The sequence below is a fragment of the Caretta caretta genome, chromosome 2 (genome assembly GCF_965140235.1).
Source record: "Caretta caretta isolate rCarCar2 chromosome 2, rCarCar1.hap1, whole genome shotgun sequence".
Taxonomy (NCBI): Eukaryota; Metazoa; Chordata; order Testudines; family Cheloniidae; genus Caretta; species Caretta caretta.
This window is the reverse complement of record NC_134207.1, coordinates 271,422,754-271,444,150: the sequence shown is the minus strand read 5'-3', so window position 1 is coordinate 271,444,150 and position 21,397 is coordinate 271,422,754. Positions and strand designations below refer to the sequence as shown.

At 48.8% G+C, this 21,397-nt stretch overlaps 1 protein-coding gene across 1 annotated transcript in view; it reads left to right on the top strand.

Moving 5' to 3' along the window:
- Positions 1-21,397, top strand: part of DRC11L (dynein regulatory complex subunit 11 like) — an 80,022-nt gene that overhangs the window by 21,042 nt on the left and 37,583 nt on the right. Inside the window, exons 3-4 of the mRNA XM_048842166.2 lie at positions 7,823-7,942; positions 8,783-8,971. Of these exons, the coding sequence (XP_048698123.2) occupies positions 7,823-7,942; positions 8,783-8,971 (309 nt within the window). The remainder of the gene's footprint in view (positions 1-7,822; positions 7,943-8,782; positions 8,972-21,397) is intronic.

Here is a 21,397-nt window from a genome sequence, read left to right as displayed (position 1 = left end):
CAGGAGGTCATCTAGTCCAACCCCCTACTCAAAGCAGGACCAATCCCCAACTAAATCATTCCAGCCAGGGCTTTGTCAAGCCTGACCTTAAAAATATTTAAGGAAGGAGATTTCACCACCTCCCTAGGTAACACATTCCAGTGTTTCACCACCCTCCGAGTGAAAAAGTTTTTCCTAATATCCAACCTAAACCTCCCCCACTGCAACTTGAGACCATTACTCCTTGTTCTGTCATCAGCTACCACTGAGAACAGTCTAGATCCAACCTCTCTGGAACCCCCTTTCAGGTAGTTGAAAGCAGCTATCAAATCCCCCCTCATTCTTCTCTTCCGCAGACTAAACAATCCCAGTTCCCTCAGCCTCGCCTCATAAATCATGTGTTCCAGTCCCCTAATCATTTTTGTTGCCCTCCGCTGGACTCTTTCCAGTTTTTCCACATCCTTCTTGTAGTGTGGGGCCCAAAACTGGACACAGTACTCCAGATGAGGCCTCACCAATGTCGAATAGAGGGGGAACGATCACATCCCTCGATCTGCTGGCAGTGCCCCTATTTATACATCCCAAAATGCCATTGGCCTTCTTGGCAACAAGGGCACACTGTTGACTCATATCCAGCTTCTTGTCCATTGTAACCCCTAGGTCCTTTTCTGCAGAACTGCTGCCAAGCCATTCGGTTCCTAGTCTGTAGCGGTGCATAGGATTCTTCCGTCCTAAGTGCAGGACTCTGCACTTGTCCTTGTTGAACCTCATCAGATTTCTTTTCGCCCAATCCTCTAATTTGTCTAGGTCCCTCTGTATCCTATCCCTACTCTCCAGCTTATCTACCTCTCCTCCCAGTTAAGTGTCATCTGCAAACTTGCTGAGGGTGCAATCCACACCATCCTCCCTGATCATTTATGAAGATATTGACCAAAACCCGCCCGAGGACCGACCCTTGGGGCACTCCACTTGATACCGGCTGCCAACTAGACATGGAGCCATTGATCACTACCCATTGAGCCTGACAATCTAGCCAACTTTCTACCCACCTTATAGTCCTTTCATCCAGCCCATACTTCTTTAACTTGCTGACAAGAATACTGTGGGAGACGGTGTCAAAAGCTTTGCTAAAGTCAAGGAACAACATGTCCACTGCTTTCCCTTCATCCACAGAGCCAGTTATCTTGTCATAGAAGGCAATTAGATTAGTCAGGCATGACTTGCCATTGGTGAATCCATGCTGACTGTTCCTGATCACTTTCCTCTCCTCTCAGTGCTTCAGAATTGATTCCTTGAGGACCTACTCCATGATTTTTCCAGGGACTGAGGTGAGGCTGACTGGCCTGTAGTTCCCAGGATCCTCCTTCTTCCCTTTTTTAAAGATGGGCATGACATCAGCCTTTTTCCAGTCATCCGGGATCTCCCCCGATTGCCATGAGTTTTCAAAGATAATGGCCAATGGCTCTGCAATCACATCCGCCAACTCTTTTAACACTCTGGGATGCAGCGCATCCGGCCCCATGGACTTGTGCTCGTCCAGCTTTTCTAAATAGTCCCGAACCTCTTCTTTCTCCATATTGACCTGGGTCTGGGGCTTGATCCTTTGGGATCGAGAGAACCTTTGTTCTTTTACTGGGGTATTGGTTTTCATAACCATTTATCTCCATAACGAGTGGCACTGGTGGAGATACAGGGAAACTGGAGTGTCTAAGGGAACTGCTTGTGTGACTTGTGGTTAGCCAGTGGGGTAAAACCAAAGTCTGCTTTATTTGGCTAGTTTGGTTTGCCTTAGAGGTGGAAAAACCCCAGCCTTGGGCTGTAACTGCCCTGTTTGAAGCAGTTCGTCCTGAATTGGCACTCTCAGTTGGGTCCCACCAGAACCAGCATTGTTACAGGGTTATTCAAGTAATAGGGAGTATTTAGCTAACAATGGACCTTGGGAGATGCCAATCCACATCTAAGTTTTCCTGGGAACATTCAAACTATCTTTTCATAGACTTGTGACTTGCCCAGGTGGCTAGAGACTCCATCTTGTGGAGTGGATTTTACACAGGAGAAGAGAGGGATTTCCACCCACAAGGGAAAGACTATATAAGCCCCTGGAAACCCCTCCATTTTGTCTTCAGCTGGCTCAAAAGATAGCCTCTCCACCCTAAACAGATGCCTGAAAGAAACTGGAACAAAGGACAGTAACTACGGGGGTGTGAGTGATTGCTGGACCCAGACTAGGAGGAAGTCTAGTCTGTCAAAGAAGCTTATTGGAACATCTCTGAGTGTGAGATTTACCTGCGTTTAGTTTCCTACTGTACTAGGCTTAGACCTGGGTGTGTTTGTTTTATTTTGCTTGGTAATTTAATTTGCTTGGTGTTTACTTTGTTCTGTCTGTTATTACTTGGAACCACTTAATTCCTACTTTTTATATTAAATAAAGTCACTTTTTAGTTATTAATTAACCCAGAGCAAGTAATTAATTCCTGGGGGAGCAAACAGCTGTGCATATCTCTCTATCAGTGTTATAGAGGGCGAACAATTTATGAGCTTACCCTGTATAAGCTTTATACAGAACAAGGGGTTTGCTAAGATACGGGATGTAGACCTGAGGTTGAAAAGGATTCTAAAGGGAGCGGGAAAGAATCCCCTAATTATCCTTCATGTGGGAACAAATGATACGGCTAGATTCTCACTGGAAAGTATTAAGGGAGACTATGCTAGGCTGGGGAAGATGCTTAAGGAAATTGAGGCTCAGGTGATCTTTAGTGGGATTCTGTCTGTTCCTAGAGAAGGGCAACAAAGGTGTGACGAGATTATGACTATCAACAGATGGCTTAGGCAGTGGTGCTATAAGGAGGGCTTTGGGATCTATGGCCACTGGGAGGCATTCATGGATAGAGGACAGTTCTCTCGGGATGGACTTCATCTGAGTAGGGAAGGAAATAGACTTCTAGGATGGAGGCTGGCACAACTGATTAAGAGAGCTTTAAACTGGGAATTAGGGGGAGATGGTTGGGAGATGTCCAGGTAATCTCCACGCCAGAATTTAGCATTGAGAGGAAAGAAAATGAAGTAAGAGTGGATACAGCCGTGGGTAGGAGGAAGGGCAGTGTAGACACAAGTCTAATAGGTTCTACTGGCTGTAGAATGACCGTGCCTAATAGGGTACAGAATGTGAGTGAGGCCAAACAGCAAAAATTAAGATGTTTGTACACTAATGCGAGGAGCCTAGGTAACAAAATGGAGGAACTAGAGCTACTGGTGCAGGAAGTGAAACCAGATATTCTAGGGATAACAGAAACAGGGTGGAATAGTAGTCATGACTGGAGTACAGGTATTGAAGGGTATATGCTGTTTAGGAAAGACCGAAATAAAGGTAAAGGTGGTGGAGTAGCATTGTAGATCAATGATGAGATAGAACGTAAAGAAATAAGAAGTGATGAAATGGATATGACTGAGTCTGTCTGGGCAAAAATTAAATTGGGGAAGAAAACTATTAGAGCCTCCCCTGGGATAGTGCTTGGGGTGTGCTATAGACCGCTGGGATCTAATTTGGATATGGATAGAGCCCTTTTTAATGTTTTTAATAAAGTAAATACTAATGGAAACTGTGTGATCATGGGAGACTTTAACTTCCCAGATATAGACTGGAGGACGAGTGCTAGTAATAATAATAGATTTTCCTAGATGCGATAACTGATGGATTCCTTCAGCAAGTAGTTGCTGAACCGACTAGAGGGGATGCCATTTTAGATTTGATTTTGGTGAGTAGTGAGGATCTCACAGAAGAAATGGTTGTAGGGGATAATCTTGGCTCAAGTGATCATGAGCTAATTCAGTTCAAACCTAACGGAAGGATTAATGAAAATAAATCTGCAGCTAGGGTTTTTGATTTCAAAAGGGCTGACTTTCAAAAATTAAGGAAATTAGTTAGGGAAGTGGATTGGATTGAAGAATTTATGGATCTAAAGGTAGAGGAGGCCTGGGATTATTTTAAATCAAAGCTGCAGAAGCTATCGGAAGCCTGCATCCCAAGTAAGGGGGAAAAAATCATAGGCAGGAGTTGTAGACCAAGCTGGATGAGCAAGCATCTCAGAGAGGTGATTAAGAAAAAGCAGAAGGCATATAGGGAGTGGAAGAAGGGAGGGATCAGCAAGGAAAGCTACCTTATTGAGGTCAGAACATGTCTCATAAAGTGAGACAGGCTAAAAGTCAAGTAGAGTTGGACCTTGCAAAGGGAATTAAAACCAATAGTAAAAGGTTCTATAGTCATATAAATAAGAAGAAAACAAAGAAAGAAGAAGTGGGACCGCTAAACACTGAGGATGGAGTGGAGGTCAAGGATAATCTAGGCATGGCCCAATATCTAAAGAAATACTTTGCCTCAGTCTTTAATAAGACTAAAGAGGATCTTAGGGATAATGGTAGCATGACAAATGGGAATGAGGATATGGAGGTAGACATCACCATATTTGAGGTAGAAGCAAAACTCAAACAGCTTAATGGTACTAAATCGGGGGGTCCAGATAATCTTCATCCAAGAATATTAAAGGAATTGGCACAAGAAATTGCAAGCCCATTAGCAAGAATTTTTAATGAATCTGTAAACTCAGGGGTTGTACCATATGATTAGAGAATTGCTAACATAGTTCCTATTTTCAAGAAAGGGAAAAAAAGTGATCCGGGTAATTATAGGCCTGTTAGTTTGACATCTGTAGTATGCAAGGTCTTGGAAAAAATTTTGAAGGAGAAGGTAGTTAAGGACATTGAAGTCAATGGTAAATGGGACAAAATACAACATGGTTTTACAAAAGGTAGATCGTGCCAAACCAACCTGATCTCCTTCTTTGAGAAAGTAACAGATTTTTTAGACAAAGGAAATGCAGTGGATCTAATTTACCTAGATTTTAGTAAGGCATTTGATACCATGCCACATGGGGAATTATTAGTTAAATTGGATAAGATGGGGATCAATAGGAAAATTGAAAGGTGGATAAGGAATTGGTTAAAGGGGAGACTACAACGGGTCCTACTGAAAGGTGAACTGTCAGGCTGGAGGGAGGTTACCAGTGGAGTTCCTCAAGGATCGGTTTTGGGACCAATCTTATTTAATCTTTTTATTACTGACCTTGGCACAAAAAGTGGGAGTGTGCTAATAAAGTTTGCGGATGATACAAAGCTGGGAGGTATTGCCAATTTAGAGAAGGACAGGGATACCTTACAGGAGGATCTGGATGACCTTGTAAACTGGAGTAATAGTAATAGGATGAAATTTAATAGTGAGAAGTGTAAGGTCATGCATTTAGGGATTAATAACAAGAATTTTAGTTATAAGCTAGGGACGCATCAATTAGAAGTAACGGAGGAGGAAAAGGACCTTGGAGTATTGATTGATCATAGAATGACTATGAGCCGCCAATGTGATATGGCTGTGAAAAAAGCTAATGCGGTCTCGGGATGCATCAGGAGAGGTATTTCCAGTAGGGATAAGGAGGTTTTAGTACCGTTATACAAGTCACTGGTGAGACCTCACCTGGAATACTGTGTGCAGTTCTGGTCTCCCATGTTTAAGAAGGATGAATTCAAACTGGAACAGGTACAGAGAAGGACTACGAGGATGATCTGAGGAATGGAAAACTTGTCTTATGAAAGGAGACTCAGGGAGCTTGGCTTGTTTAGCCTAACTAAAAGAAGGTTGAGGGGAGATATGATTGCTCTCTATAAATATATCAGAGGGATAAATACCAGAGAGGGAGAGGAATTATTTAAGCTCAGTACCAATGTGGACACAAGAACAAATGGATATAAACTGGCCACTAGGAAATTTAGACTAGAAATTAGACGAAGGTTTTTAACCATCAGAGGAGTGAAGTTTTGGAATAGCCTTCCAAGGGAAGCAGTGGGGGCAAAAGATCTATCTGGCTTTAAGATTAAACTCGATAAGTTTATGGAGGAGATGATATGATGGGATAACATGGTTTTGGTAATTAAATATTCATAGTGAATAGGCCCAATGGCCTGTGATGGGCTATTAGATGGGGTGAGATCCGAGTTACTACAGAAAATTCTTTCCTGGGTATCTGGCTGATGAATCTTGCCCATATGCTCAGGGTTTAGCTGATCGCCATATTTGGGGTTGGGAAGGAATTTTCCTCCAGGGCAGATTGGAAGAGGCCCTGGAGGTTTTTCGCCTTCCTCTGTAGCATTGGGCACGGGTCACTTGCTGGAGGATTCTCTGCTCCTTGAAGTCTTTAAACCATGATTTGAGGACTTCAATAGCTCAGATATAGGTGTGAGGTTTTTTTTTTTTTGTAGGAGTGATGGGTGAGATTCTGTGGCTTGCGTTGTGCAGGAGGTCAGACTAGATGATCATAATGGTCCCTTTGGACCTACATATCTATGAGTCTATGAACCCCATTGGGAACGGGGTATCTGTTGTTGGAGACAGCAGCACTTCTTTAGCTGTTTTCAGTTAAACCTGCAGCTTTTGGGGGATGTGGTTCGGACCTGGGCCTGGGTTTGTAGCAGGCTACTGTGTCTGGCCCAACAAGGCGGGGTACTGAAGTCCCAAGCTGCCAGGGAAAATGGGCTCGGAGGCAGTCCCAACCCACCAGGTGGCAGTCCCAAGGGGATCTCTGTGACTCAACCCGTCACACCTTCTTCTTAGCCCTTTGTTCTCCAGCTGGTCACACCCACTGGCTTCCTAAGGGAGTGGGCCATCTATGGTTGTTAGTTGTTAGGTGCCAAATGTCTGGGCAATTGGAGTGGCCGTTATCTTTTCGGACTCTCCATGGGCTAGCTCAGCCATTAGCGGTGATCTTCAAAAGTCATGGAAGATGGGAGAGATTCCAGAGGACTGGAAAAACGGCAAATATAGTGCCAAGCTATAAAAAGGGAAATAAGGACAACCCGGAGAATTATAGGTCAGTCATCTTAACTTCAGTACCCGGAAACATAATGGAGCAAATAATTAAGCAAGTAATTTGCAGAGACGGGGTTCCCTCCCTTGCTTCCCAGGTTTGGGGGGCAGCTCCAGGGGCACATTTGGATGTGGGAGGGGCAGGAGTGGGGTACATCCTGTTGCTCACAGGAGGAGAGGAGAGAGAAGATTTGCACTGAGCTGTTGGGCTCTTTGCTCCCCTTTGCCCAGCAAGACCAGCGAGGGGAGAGGAGAGCAGGGCTGAGCGGTGTGAGGAGGCTGGAGCTTCTTGCATCATAGCAACTCCATTACTCATAACACTGTGCTGGTGGCAACAGCCGGTTTGTGAAGGCCGCATCAGGAGCAGTGGCATAGCCAGGATGGGACACTTGGGTGGGCCCTGACTACAGATGTGTGGGCAATGACAGGGGATGTGGGGGCTGGAGGAATTGGGACTGCTTCCCCGCACCCTCTCCAGCTGGCCTTGGGGGCGATGGACATGCTGGCCAAGGGCCCTCTGCAGCCTAGGTGCACCCAGGGAGCAGGGACAGGGCGCGGAGGCTTGCCCCATTCTGCCCACCCACCCAGTGCTCCAGCTGGGGAGCGGTGTCGGGGCATGGGGGCTTGCCTGCCCGCAAGCCCCCATGCGCAGGCTGGAGTACCGAGCGAGCGGAGCGGGGTGAGCCCTTGACCCCACTCCCCGGCTGGAGCGCCAGACAGTGGAGCGGGACAAGTGCCCGGGCCGGAGCAGAGCTGGGGCTGCAGGGATGGGCCTGGATGCTAAGTGCGTGGGCCGTGGCCCACCCGTGGCTACACCCCTGGTCAGGAGAGGGAGCTCCTAGTGCGGGGGCTGGGTGTGAGGGCTGGGGTGGAGGGGCCGTGAGGCCAGGGGCTGATGGCACTAATGGGGAGGCTCTTGTGCTCTCCCCCCAGGCTGACATGGAGGTGCCCATCCCCAAGTACTTTGTGAACCAGAGAGCCAAGGCCCTGAAGGAGCGTCAGCAGGTGCTGTCTGAGATCCTGGCCCGGGTGGAGCCTGGCATGCCCTGTGGGGTGAGTGCCTGCCCTCCGGCTGCCCCTTTCTCTGCCGAGGAGACTCCCACCAGTCACCTGAAGTACGAGGGGCTGGAGGTGCAGGGCTGGGCTAGGCCCCAGTGGATGGGTGGGGTGTCGGGGTGGCCCTGCAGTGGGAGGGGCAGGGAGAGTTCAGCAGAGTGCCGGACAGTCCCAGGTAAGAGAGGTGGGGTCTGCACCAGGATGGGCATGGGTCAGGAGAGAGGGTGGGGCCGTACCAGGGCCGGTGGTGGGTGCAGGGCAGAAGGGGGAATGAGGACGGTCTAGGGCCTGTGGAGGGAGATGCAGGAGTGGGGGCAGGGCTGTATCGGAGCCCATGGGAGAGTGCAGGGCAGAAAGGAGGGTGGGTCTGTATCAGGCCAGCGGGGGGAGGGGGAAGAGGGGAGGATGTTCTGCAAAGGAGGGTGGCTGGAGGTTTGTGAAGCCGGGTGTGCTCCCAGGGCGGAGCAGGGCAGGAAGTGGGGGCTCTATCAGGGCCTGTTAGGGATATAGAGCTGTACCAGGGACCATGGCCTCCTGTTACTGGTGTTTCCCATGTATGAGGTGTCTGAGACTGGCCCTGGATGGGTTTGATAGGGAATTGTGGGCAAGCCTGGGGAGAGTGCAGCAGGCCCCCCTTGGCTGTTCTCCCTGGTGCCCTGGCTGGGGCGTGCTATGGGGTGTGCGGGCTCTGTTCTCCCTGGGGCTGGGGCTGGCCATGGGGCATGCGGGCTTTGTTCTCCCTGGCACTCTCGCTGGGGCTGGTGCCTGTGGCTGGGGCTGGCATGGGCTGGATCAGGGCACAGATTCACTGACCCTCATTGTGCCCTGCTTCCGCAGCCATCCCGGCCTGCCATGCTGCGGGACGAGGCCGTGCAGCTGGTGCAGATGGCAGAGCGGATGCGCCAGGGCCGCCTGCGTTCCAAGTTCATGTGGGAGATCCGGCGGGACGAGGAGCGAGAGAGGAGGGCCCAGGAGAGTGGGGCCAAGGAGTTTGACCGTGAGCAGGCCGCCATCTGCATCCAAAAGGTAAGGATATGTCCGGCCCAGAGTGTAGGGTTGCCTGGCATCCATTTTCTGACCAGAACGCCTGGTCATAAATGGACCCTGGTGGTTCTGGTCGGCACTGCTGATCGGGCTGTTAAAGTCCGGTCAGCAGTGCAGTGGGGGCTCGGGGCTAAGGCAGGCTCCCTGCCTGCCCTAGCTCCGTGTGGCTCCTGGAAGCAGCCGTTAGGTCCTTCCGCCCCCTAAGCCCAGGGAGGCTCCACGCGCTGCCCCAGCCCCGAGTTCTGGCTCCACAGCTCCCATTGGCCGGGAGCTGCGACCAATGAGAGCTGCAGGGGTGGCGCCTGCAGGCACAAGGGCAGTGTGCAGAGCCTCCCTGGCCGCCCATGCACCTAGGGGCTGCAGGGAGCTGGTGGCCACTTCCTGGGAGCTGCAGTAAGTGCTGTTGGGACCCTGGACCCCAAACTCCCTCCTGCACCCCAACCCCCTGCCCCAGCCCAATCCCCTTCCGCACCCAAACTTCCTCCCGCACCCTGCACCCTCCTGCACCCCAACCCTCTGCCTCAGCCTGGAGCCCCCTCCTGCAACCCAAACTCCTCATCCCCGGTCCCACCCCAGAGCCCACACACTCAGCCAGAGCCTCACCCCCCCCAACCCCATGTCCCAGCCCGGAGCCCTCTCCCACGCCCTGAACACCTCATCCCTGGCCCCACCCCAGATCCTGCACCCCCAACTAGAGCCCTCACTCTTCTGCACCCCAACCCTCTGCCTCAGCCTGGTGGAAGTAAGTGAGTGAGGGGAAAATGGAGCGAGCATGGGTGGGGCCTTAGAGAAGGGGTGTGGCCTCGGGGCAGGGGTGTTTAGTTATGTGCAATGAGAAAGTTGGCAACCCTACCAGAGCGTGGGGGCGGAGGGCACAGGATACCCAGCAAACAGGCGGCTGCTGGGTGCCTGGGGAGCCAGAAATCAGATCTGAGCTGTGCTCCCCACTGCCTGGTGATTCCCATTTCTCCCTTCTGGGCTCCAGCCACACTCCCTGCTTTCAAGTCAGCGGCACTGCTATGGGTACCCGCATGGCCCCACAGTATGCCAACATTTTTATGGCTGATTTAGAACAACGCTTCCTCAGCTCTCGTCCCCTAACGCCCCAACTCTACTTGCGCTATATTGATGACATCTTCATCATCTGGACCCATGGAAAAGAAGCCCTTGAGGAATTCCACCAGGATTTCAACAATTTCCATCCCACCATCAACCTCCGCCTGGACCAGTCCACACAAGAGATCCACTTCCTGGACTCTACAGTGCTAATAAGCGACGATCACATAAACACCACCCTATACCGGAAACCTACTGACTGCTATTCCTACCTACATGCCTCCAGCTTTCACCCAGACCACACCACACGATCCATTGTCTACAGCCAAGCTCTGTGATACAACCGCATTTGCTCCAACCCCTCAGACAGAGACAAACACTTACAGGATCTCTATCAAGCGTTCTTACAACTACAATACCCACCTGCGGAAGTGCAGAAACAAATTGACAGAGCCCGAAGAGTACCCAGAAATTACCTGCTACAGGACAGGCCCAACAAAGAAAGTAACAGAACACCACTAGTCGTCACCTTCAGCCCCCAACTAAAACCTCTCCAGCGTATTATCAAGGATCTACAACCTATCCTAAAGGACAATCCCTCACTCTCACAGATCTTGGGAGACAGGCCAGTCCTTGCCTACAGACAGCCCCCCAACCTGAAGCAAATACTCGCCAGCAACCACACACCACACAACAGAACCACTAACCCAGGAACCTATCCTTGCAACAAACCCGTTGCCAACTGTGTCCACATATCTATTCAGGGGACACCATCATAGGGCCTAATCACATCAGCTACACTATCAGAGGCTCGTTCACCTGCACATCTACCAATGTGATATATGCCATCATGTGCCAGCAATGCCCCTCTGCCATGTACATTGGCCAAACCAGACAGAATAAATGGACACAAATCAGACGTCAAGAATTATAACATTCAAAAACCAGTTGAACACTTCAACCTCCCTGGACACTCAATTACAGACCTAAAAGTCACAATTATGCCACAAAAAAACTTCAGAAACAGACTCCAACGAGAAACAGCAGAACTGGAATTAATCTGCAGACTGGACACCATTAAATTAGGCTCGAATAAAGACTCGGAGTGGATGAGTCATTAGACTAGCTAAAAACTATTTCCCCTTGCTAATTTTCCCCCTACTGTTACTCACACCTTGTTGTCAACTGTTTGAAATGGGCCATCCTAATTATCACTACAAAAGTTTTTTTTCTCCTGCTGATAATAGCTCACCTTAATCGATTGGTCTTGTTACAGCTGGTATGGCAGCCCCCATTTTTTCATGTTCTCTATCTATCTATCTACTGTATTTTCCACTACATGCATCTGATGAAGTGGGTGTGACGCAGCAGGGAGGGGGTAGTGTTGACCTGGGAATGTGGCAGGGGAGTTTCAATGGGAGACCTGAGAGCCTGTAACCTGAGCCAGGAGTGGGAGGGGGAGGTAACACCTCTGCCCAGGAATGTGAAGACAGGCTGCAGGAGGGAGCCTGCTGGGGGGGTTTAGTTTCAGTTTGGGGCTGGGTGGTGGAACGCAGGGAACTCGAGGGCTGGGGTCTAAGCTCCCTGCTCCCCCAGAAGGACTTGACTGAGGGGTCCTGGTTGTACCCACAAGCTCTGTTTGAGACTGTGTTCCTGTTGTCCAATAAACCTTCCGTTTTACTGGCTGGCTGAGAGTCTCAGTGAATCCCAGGAAGAGGGGTGCAGGACCTGGATTCCCCCACACTCCGTGACAGTGGGCTTCAGCCCACGAAAGCTTATGCTCAAATACATTTGTTAGTCTCTATGGTACCACAAGTACTCCTCGTTCTTTCTGCTGATACAGACTAACACGGCTACCACTCTGGCTCCCTGCTTTCAGTCCCAGGGCTGAGAACATGCCCCGTGGGGGAAATCTCTCATGGCTGCAGTTTTGCCTCTGCCCTGGAGGTGGCACTCTTGGACTGCCTGAGAACACGTTCTGGAGAGTTGCCGATCCTGCTTAGAGCACTGTATTGCAGACTTCTGGGTCCCATGGCAGATTGGGGCCCCATCCTCCATGCCCTGGCTCTCCCAGCAGTCACAGCTTGGCTCCTGGGCCTTGTTGGTTGCCTCTCCTTGAGCTGCTTGCAGGCAGCCTGAGGGCTGGATCCCATCAGGGTGCAGCTGTCCCCAACAACACAGCCCATGGGTGTGCCCCGCTCTGGCATGCAGTCCTGTGCTGAGCTGGGTGGGGTGGTCATGCTGCACAGCATTCTAGGCCAGTGGTGCCCTGGCCAGGCCGCTGGGTGTGGGGTTCACTCTGCAATGTGGGGAGTGCGGGGGCCTTGGTGTCCTGGGAGCATCAGTGCTGGGAGCTTTGTGTGTTTGAGTCCCAAGTCCCTGCCTCATGCCCTTTGTTCCAGGGGTCAGGAGGCACGAGCAGCCAGTTCAGGCTGCGTGGGGAGCTTGCCACAGTGAACCCAGGTGCCAGTTCGAGTGGGACCAGCACACACCGGGAGCAGGGCTAAGAGCGGGGAAAGGCACTACTCCTTCCTCTCCTCCCCCCTCACTGCCCAGAGGTGTAGCTACCCCACCTGCCCATCATCACCCTGTGCTCACAGCAACCACCGCAGCCTGTGCTTGCTGTGGAAAGCGGGAGTTACAGGCCAGCTGCCCAGAGTCACCAAGCTGCCAATTCTTCCCAGATCGTCTGAATCAAGTCTAAAACGGCTGTTCACCTGGTTACTTCTTCCACTTTAAGAAACAAAAGGTTGTCCCCAGTGTGTTCCAAGAACTTACTGGAAATTCTGCATTTTGGTGTATTACTTTTCCAACAGGTAGTTTAAGTCCCCCATTACTACCAGGTTTTTGGTTTGGGATATTTCTGTTATTTGTTCTAGAAATGCCTCCTCTACCTCCTCGTATAGATTTGCTGTTCTACAGTAGACCCCTACCATGACATCGCCCCTGTTTCCCTCCTCCCTCCCCTTTTTATCTTCACCCAGCAACTTTCAGCTGGTCTGCCTTTTGCCTCCTTCTGGACCTCAGAACAATTGTATATATTCTTGATATATAATGCAACACCACTTCCCTTTTTTTTCCTGCCTGCCATTCCTGAACAAGCAATATCCCTCTATACCAATATTCCAATTATGAGATTTATCCCACCAAGTCTCTATCATGCCAATTAAGTCATAATTTAGCTTGTGTACTAATACTTCCAGTTCTTCCTCTTTATTCCCCGTAGTCCTTGCATTTGCATATAAACATCTAAAATATCGAGCTGTCTCCTTCACTGATTTCCTTCTTGTTCTCCTATGATCCTATTCTAATTTTCCATGCCCCCCCACCAACATATACCCTCTGTTAAGGTTGCCTTTTTCTATTTTTACCTATGGGCTTTTGCCACCTACCCCCTTTGCAACTAGTTTAAAGCCCTCCTCACTAGGTTGGCAAAGAAAAGCTTGGAAAAAGACAAAGAGATACAGAGGCAACTCATGGACATGATCCTGAGCCAGATTGCCCTTCTGCAAAATATGTTCCCACTAGGCCAGCAGGCCCTGCAGGCCCATAATTTGGGATCCAGTCATGTTCATAGAATCATAGAATATCGGGGTTGGAACGGACCTCAGGAGGTAATCTCGTCCAACCCCCTGCTCAAAGCAGGACCAATCCCCAACTAAATCATCCCAGTCAGGGCTTTGTCAAGCCTGACCTTAAAAACCTCTAAGAATGGAGATTCCACCACCTCCCTAGGGAACCCATTCCAGTGCTTCACCACCCTCCTAGTGAAATAGTGTTTCCTAATATCTAACCTAGACCTCCCGAACTGCAACTTGAGTCCATTGCTTCTTGTTCTGTCATCTGTCACCACTGAGACCTGCTAAGCTCCATCCTCTTTGGAACCCCCCTTCAGGTAATTGAAGGCTGCTATCAAATCCCCCCTCACTCTTCTCTTCTGCCGACTAACCAATCCCAGTTCCCTCAGCCTCTCCTTGTAAATCATGTGCCCCAGCCCCCTAATAATTTTTGTTGCCCTCTGCTGGACTCTCCCATTTGTCCACATCCCTTCTGTAGTGGGGGGACCAAAACTGGACGCAACACTCCAGGTGTGGCCACACCCGTGCCGAATAGAGGGGAATAATCACTTCCCTCGGTCTGCTGGCAATGCTCCTACTAATGCAGCCCAATATGCCATTAGCCTTCTTGGCAACACGGACACACTGCTGACTCAGATCCAGCTTCTTGTCCACTGTAATCCCCAGGTCCTTTTCGGCAGAACTGCTGCTTAGCCAGTCGGTCCCCAGCCTGTAGCAGTGCATGGGATTCTTCCGTCCTAAGTGCAGGACTCTGCACTTGTCCTGGTTGAACCCCATCAGATTTCTTTTGGGCCAATCCTCCAATATGTCTAGGTCACTCTGGACCCTATCCCTACCCTCCAGCGTATCTACCTCTCCCCCGATTTTAGTGTCATCTGTGAACTTGCTGAGGGTACAATTTAATCCCCTCATCCAGATAATTAATAAAGATGTTGAACAAAACTGGCCCAAGGACTGACTCCTGGGGCACTCCGCTTGATACCAGCTGCCAGCTAGACATTGAGCCGTTGATCACTCCCTGTTGAGCCTGACAATCTAGCCAGCTTTCTATCCACCTTGTAGTCCATTCGTCCAGCCCATACTTACTTGCTGGCAAGAATGCTGTGGGAGACCTTGTCAAAAGCTTTGCTAAAGTCAAGGCATAGCACATCCACTGCTTTCCCCATATCCACAGAGCCAGTTATCTCAAATTCAAATGTTCTTGAGCCCCTAGATAATTCTGGCTATTGTGACCAGCAACAACTACTAACCTCTGTATCTCTGCAACACGGTTTCCAGCGACTCCCTTTCACCTCTCAGATCCAACCTCTGGGCACTAAGAACACTTGCACCTGGGAGTCAAGCTGTATTCAGCCTTGTGACACCCGAGCTCCCTTGTCACCCAGGCCAGGAAACTGCCCCAAAATAATTCCTAGAGCAGATCAGTTAGAAAAACATCCAATCTTGATTTAAAAATGTATCTGTAATGGAGGATCCACTATGACCCTTGGTAAATTGTTCCAATGGTTAATTATCCTTACTGTCAAAAATGTACACCTTATTTCCAGTCTGAATTTGTCTAGCTCCAACGTTCAGCCATTGACTCGTATTAGACCAGTGGTTCTCAAACTTCTGTACTGGTGACCCCTTTCACATAGCAAGCCTCTGAGTGCGACACCCCCCCTCCATAAATTAAAAACACTTTAAAATATATTTAACACCATTATAAATGCTGGAGAGAAAGCAGGGTTTGGGGTGGAGGCTGACTGCTTGTGTTCCCCCCTGTATTAACCTCATGACCCCTGAGGGGTCCTGACCCCCAGTTTGAGAACCCCTGTGTTAGACCTTTCTCTGCTAGATTGAACAGCCCATTACTAAATATTTGTTCTCCATGTAGATAGTTATAAACTCTAGTCAAGTCACTCCTTAGTCTTCCCTTTGTTAAACTAAATAGATTGAGCTCTGTGAGGCTGTCACTAGAGATACGAGTGGAATGGACAGTGTGTTTTCAGCATATGATGAGATTATATAATCTGTTTTTTCTCCAAATACAGAACAGAACATGGGCGGTGGGTGGACACCCCCTTCGGTGAGGCTATCCTCCCCAGCCCCACCCCTTCTGCATAAGACGTCATCCCCCATGGCTGGAGCCCTGAGCCCTCCCTGCCCCACTTCCCACTGCTGGAGAATCCCCAGCCAAAGAATGGGAAAGGTGGAGTGCCTCCCCCAGCCATGCAGTGGAAGAACACTGAGCTTTTTATATGTGCCATGCAGGTTCCGGGACTACTCAGCTTCCCGGGTTCATCAGTAATCTCTGTTTCAGAGTAGCAGCCGTGTTAGTCTGTAATCACAAAAAGAAAAGGAGTACTTGTGGCACCTTAGAGACTAACCAATTTATTTGAGCATAAGCTTTCGTGAGCTACAGCTCACTTCATCGGATGTATCCAATGGAGTGAGCTGTAGCTCACGAAAGCTTATGCTCAAATAAATTGGTTAGTCTCTAAGGTGCCACAAGTACTCCTTTTCTTTTTAGTAATCTCTGTGGAGTCCAGGTTGATACTGATGCACGTGGGAAGCTGAATAGCAGATACCCCCTCCTCAGCTGTTTCAGAACATGCCTGGTGCATAATAATAAGTAAAAACCCTCAATCCGGGGTCCCGTGGCAGTGGCTATGCCAGGGATGGCTTAGCCTTCTCTGGCCTATTATACCTGTTGCCTATGGAAGAGAAATATTTATTGAACTCTTCTGCCTTTTCTGCATTATCATCGATTGCTCTACTGTTTCCATCTAGTAATAGACCAATACCATTGTTGGGGTTCTCCTTGTTTCCTTATATATTTTAAAAACTCCTTCTTTCTGCCCTTAACTCTTCCAGCCATAGAGTTCTCTTTGTGTCCCTTTGCTTCCCTTATCAATTTTCTACAATTCCTAACTTTTTATTTATATTTACTATCAAATTCCCCTCTCTTCCATTTGTTAGATTTTATTTTTTTACAGCTGCTTTCACTTCCCTTCTAAATCAGGTAGGTTTTTTTAAACCAGCATGGCCTTCTTCCTCAATTGTGGGATTGTGGCTTTTTGGGCATGTAGTAAACTGTTGTTACATGATTCCCAAATTAAAATTCACATTTTTCTGATTAAATTCTTCCTCACAGTTGATTTAGAATTATAGAATATCAGGATTGGAAGAGACCTCAGGAGGTCATCTAGTCCAACCCCCTGCTCATAGCAGGACCAACCCCAACTAAATCATCCCAGCCAGGGCTTTGTCAAGCTGGGCCTTAAAAACCTCTAAGGAAGGAGATTCCACCACCTCCCTAGGGAACCCATTCCAGTGCTTCACCACCCTCCTAGTGAAATAGTTTTTCCTAATATCCAACCTAGACCTCCCGCACTGCAACTTGAGACCATTGCTCCTTGTCTGGTCATCTGCCAACACTGAGAATAGCCGAGCTCCATCCTCTTTGGACCCCCCCTTCAGTAATTCATGGCTACTATCAAATCCCCCCTCACTCTTCTCTTCTGCAGACTAAATAAGCCCAGTTCCCTCAGCCTCTCCTCATAAATCATGTGCTCCAGCCCCCTAATAATTTTTGTTGCCCTCTGCTGGATTATCCCCAATTTGTCCACATCCCTTCTGTAGTGGGGGCCCCAAAACTGGATGCAATACTCCAGATGTGGCCTCACCCATACCGAACAGAGGGGAATAATCACTTCTCTCGATCTGCAGGCAATGCTCCTACGAATGCAGCCCAATATGCCATTAGGCTTCTTGGCAACAAGGGCGCACTGCTGACTCTCATCCAACTTCTCGTCCACTGTCACCCCCAGGTCCTTTTTGGCAGAACTGCTGCAGATCCGCTCGGTCCCCAGCCCATAGCAGCTTTGTGAAACTGGCCCAATTAAAGCACCAACTCTATAGGGTACTGATCTGGACTTTATTCCGCTGGCGCAGTACAAGTGCGATCTAATCATGCTCACATGTACCTGTGTTATCATTCCTTTTCAGTCCTGTGATCAGTTCCTCTCTATCTGTTAGGACAAGGGTTAATAAAGAAATCCCTTGTGTTGACTGCAACACTTTTTGCATTAGGAAATTGTCATCTACAATGGTTAGAAATCCCAAGGATATTTTAGTACTGCCAGCATGAGACCTCCAGCGTACTTCACTCAAATTGAAGTCTCCCATGATCATGCAGCTTTCCCCCCCTACATATTATAGATACCTGTGTAAGGAACCATTCATCATGTTTCCTAGTGCGATTTTGTGATCTGATACCCCATCCTGTGCTTTATTTTAGGACATTGATCCATAAGCTCTTTCTTTTCATTCGTTTTCATTGATTCAGAAACAGGGAATGCTATTTTTGACATTGGGATCATTCCCCCTGCCCTTTTGCCCACTTGATCCTTCCTAAGTAGGTTATAACCATTGATTTTTAACATTCCAATTGTGCGAATCATCCCACCAGGTTTCAGCAATACCAGGTAGATCAAACTTATGCTCACAGATGAGCAATTTCAATTCCTCTTGTTTGTTACCCAGGCTCCTAGCATTGGTGTAGAGGCAATTCAGTAATTTCTTCTCTTCATGTCCTTTGGCTCCTTGATTAGTTTTGTTCTCAACACCTTGATTTTGTGCTGAGTGCTCAGATCTTCCCTCTTTTTACCCTTCCTATTTGCTATTAGTTTAACCCCCTCCTGACTACTCTAGTGAGCCTGTCTCCAAGGAGGTTGGACCCCTTCTACTGAGATGGAGGCCATCAAGCTATATAGTCCCCTCTTCCCGTGCGAGGTGAACCAATGTGCCACAAAACCAAAATCCTCCACCCTACACCACTTACTTAACTTGTGGTTTACTTCTGGAATCTTCTGCTTTCTGCCTTCCTTCACTTGTGGGACAGAAAGGATTTCAGAGAAGAACACTTGAACATTTTTCTTCAGCACGCTTCCGAGTTCCCTGAACCCGTTTGCTATCTGCAAGATATCCTGCAATGCAGTGACATTAGTGCTGATATGAACCATCACCAATGGATCCCTGCCTGTTGACTTCAGAAGCCTGTCCAATCTTAGAGTAACATCTCATGTCTTGGTGCTGGGAAGGCAGCATGCTGTCCTGTTGTCTGCCTGTCCCTTGCAGAATATTAGAATCATAGAATATCAGAGTTGGAAGGAACCTCAGGAGGTCATCTAGTCCAAACCCCTGCTCAAAGCAGGACCGATCCCCAATTAAATCATCCCAGCCAGGGCTTTGTTAAGCCTGACCTTAAAAACTTCAAAGGAAGGAGATTCCACCACCTCCCTAGGTAACGCATTCCAGTGTTTCACCACCCTCCTAGTGAAAAAGTTTTTCCTAATATCCAACCTAAACCTCCCCCACTGCAACTTGAGACCATTACTCCTTGTTCTGTCATCTGCTACCACGGAGAACAGTCTAGAGCTATCCTCTTTGGAACCCCCTTTCAGGTAGTTGAAAGCAGCTATCAAATCCCCCCTCATTCTTCTCTTCTGTAGACTAAACAATCCCAGTTCCCTCAGCCTCTCCTCATAACTCATGTGTTCCAGTCCCCTAATCATTTTTGTTGCCCTCCGCTGGACTCTTTCCAATTTTTCCACATCCTTCTTGTAGTGTGGGGCCCAAAACTGGACAAGGTACTCCAGATGAGGTCTCACCAATGTCTAATAGAGGAGAACGATCACATCCCTCGATCTGTTGGCAATGCCCCTACGTATACATCCCAAAATGCCATTGGCCTTCTTGGCAACAAGGGCACACTGTTGACTCATATCCAGCTTCTCGTCCACTGTCACCCCTAGGTCCTTTTCCACAGAAAAATCATTGGTGCCCACATGGAGAAGCAGGAAGGGGTAGCAATCCGAGGGCTTGATGAGTCTCGGCAGTCTCTCCGTCACATCGTGAATCTTAGCACCTGGCAAGCAGCAGACTTTTCGGTTTTCCCGGTCAGAGTGGCAGATAGATGACTCAGTCCCCCTGAGGAGAGAGTCCCCGACTACCACCACCCGTCTCCTTCTCTTGGGAGCGGTGGTTGTGGAATCCCCAACCCTAGGACAGTGTATCTCATGCCTTCCAATCGGCGGAGTCTCCTTCTGCTTCCTTCCCTCAGACGTATCATCTGGTCCACTCTCCGCCTTAGGACCTGTGGAGAGAACATGAGAATGGTTACTTACCTGTATTGGCGTTGCTGGTACATGGACGTTCCCCTTTTTTCTTCTGGAGGTCACATGATGCCAAATTTCTTCACCGTCCTCCTGTCCCCGATGTGCAGCCTGCTCTGAATCTTCAGAACCTTGTGCCCGTAGAAGCATATCCTGACGCCTGTCCAGGAAATCTTCAGTTTCTCTTATGCAACGCAGGGTCGATACCTGTTGCTCCAGACCTTGAACCTTCTCTTCCAATATGGAGACCAGCTTGCACTTTGTACAGACAAAGTCGCTTCTGTCCTGTGGAAGAAAGACAAACATGGCACATCCAGTGCAGGTCACAACAGCGGAACACCCCCCGTCCATATTATCGTCCTTCTATGAGCTTCCTCAGGAGTTGTAGTAATTACTCAGAGAATCCGGCAAGATGTAAGCCTCAGTGGGCTCTCCCCAGGCAAACTCCTTCTGTTCGCTGCTCAGCTGGTTCGCAGCTGACTAGCGTTTTATACAGTCAGGCCCACTTAAGGCTCACCTGGAACAAAGCACTCCCAGTTCCCGCCCTTTTCAAACAACCAATCAAGCACACAGTCAAACTGTCCTCACAACAAACACTCAGATAGATACTCACCAACACAGCCTCCTTAATGCAGCTCTTAGCATAACTTAGCGTACTTTAGCGTATTCTTTTGGTTCTTCCGAGTATTGAATCTTGAACAATGATTGTCTGTTTTCCTTGGACAGTTGGAGAACCCTTTGCAGGCACGCTTCATTTTCTTACAGGTTGGGCTGAGCTGCCATCCATATGTGTGTCCCATATTCCCTTGAACCTGCTGGATATTGAGAGGTATCTTCCAATGTTTCCATGCTGCGGACTTGGTATTGATTTGAAACTTCTAGCCATGTGGAATTCCTCCTGGTCCTCTTCTCTCTGGTGGTCACATCCTCCTCTGTCTCCAGCTGTTGTAACCTCCTGCCTCTGGTGGCTATGAATCACCAGGCCTCTTCTGTGACTTCCTCTCTCTCCAGATCCATTCTTCCTTGAACTTGGGGCATGAAGCTGGCTGTATAGGAACTCCTCAGCTTCTCTTAGTCTCAGTAGCATCCCAAGTTGCCCTGCCAATCCAAGAATCTTTTCTGTGAGCATAGCCACTTCATGAAACCCTTTCTGCCTTCAGGCAGGAAAGAGAACATGGCACATCTGTTGCAGGTCACTACCAGTGTTCCATCGCTGGTCATCTTGGTATCATGCATAGCACTGCACCTGGAAGGAAAGCCTCTCCAAACTCTCTCTGAAACTCCCGTTCATTGCCTCTGTTTGCACCTCTCAAGCTCGCCTAGCAAGTGACAGAGGCAAGTGACAGAGGCAGGGGACATACTGGCCTGTAACTCCTCCCCTTCCCATTTTGTTGTGCACGGAAGGTTGTTAGTGTTGCACCCATCATGGGTCATCATTTCATTTACCCAGAGAATCCTCTAAATAAAGCTGAAGTAATTAATTGGGTTTTACAAAAGCACACACGGAACTCTGAACTTCAGCTACCCCCATGTGATACCTCCGTGCTCTCACTGTCTGCGTCCCCACCTACCCATGGGCTAACGTGTTCAGGCATGGAGCTCAAAATATGAACAAT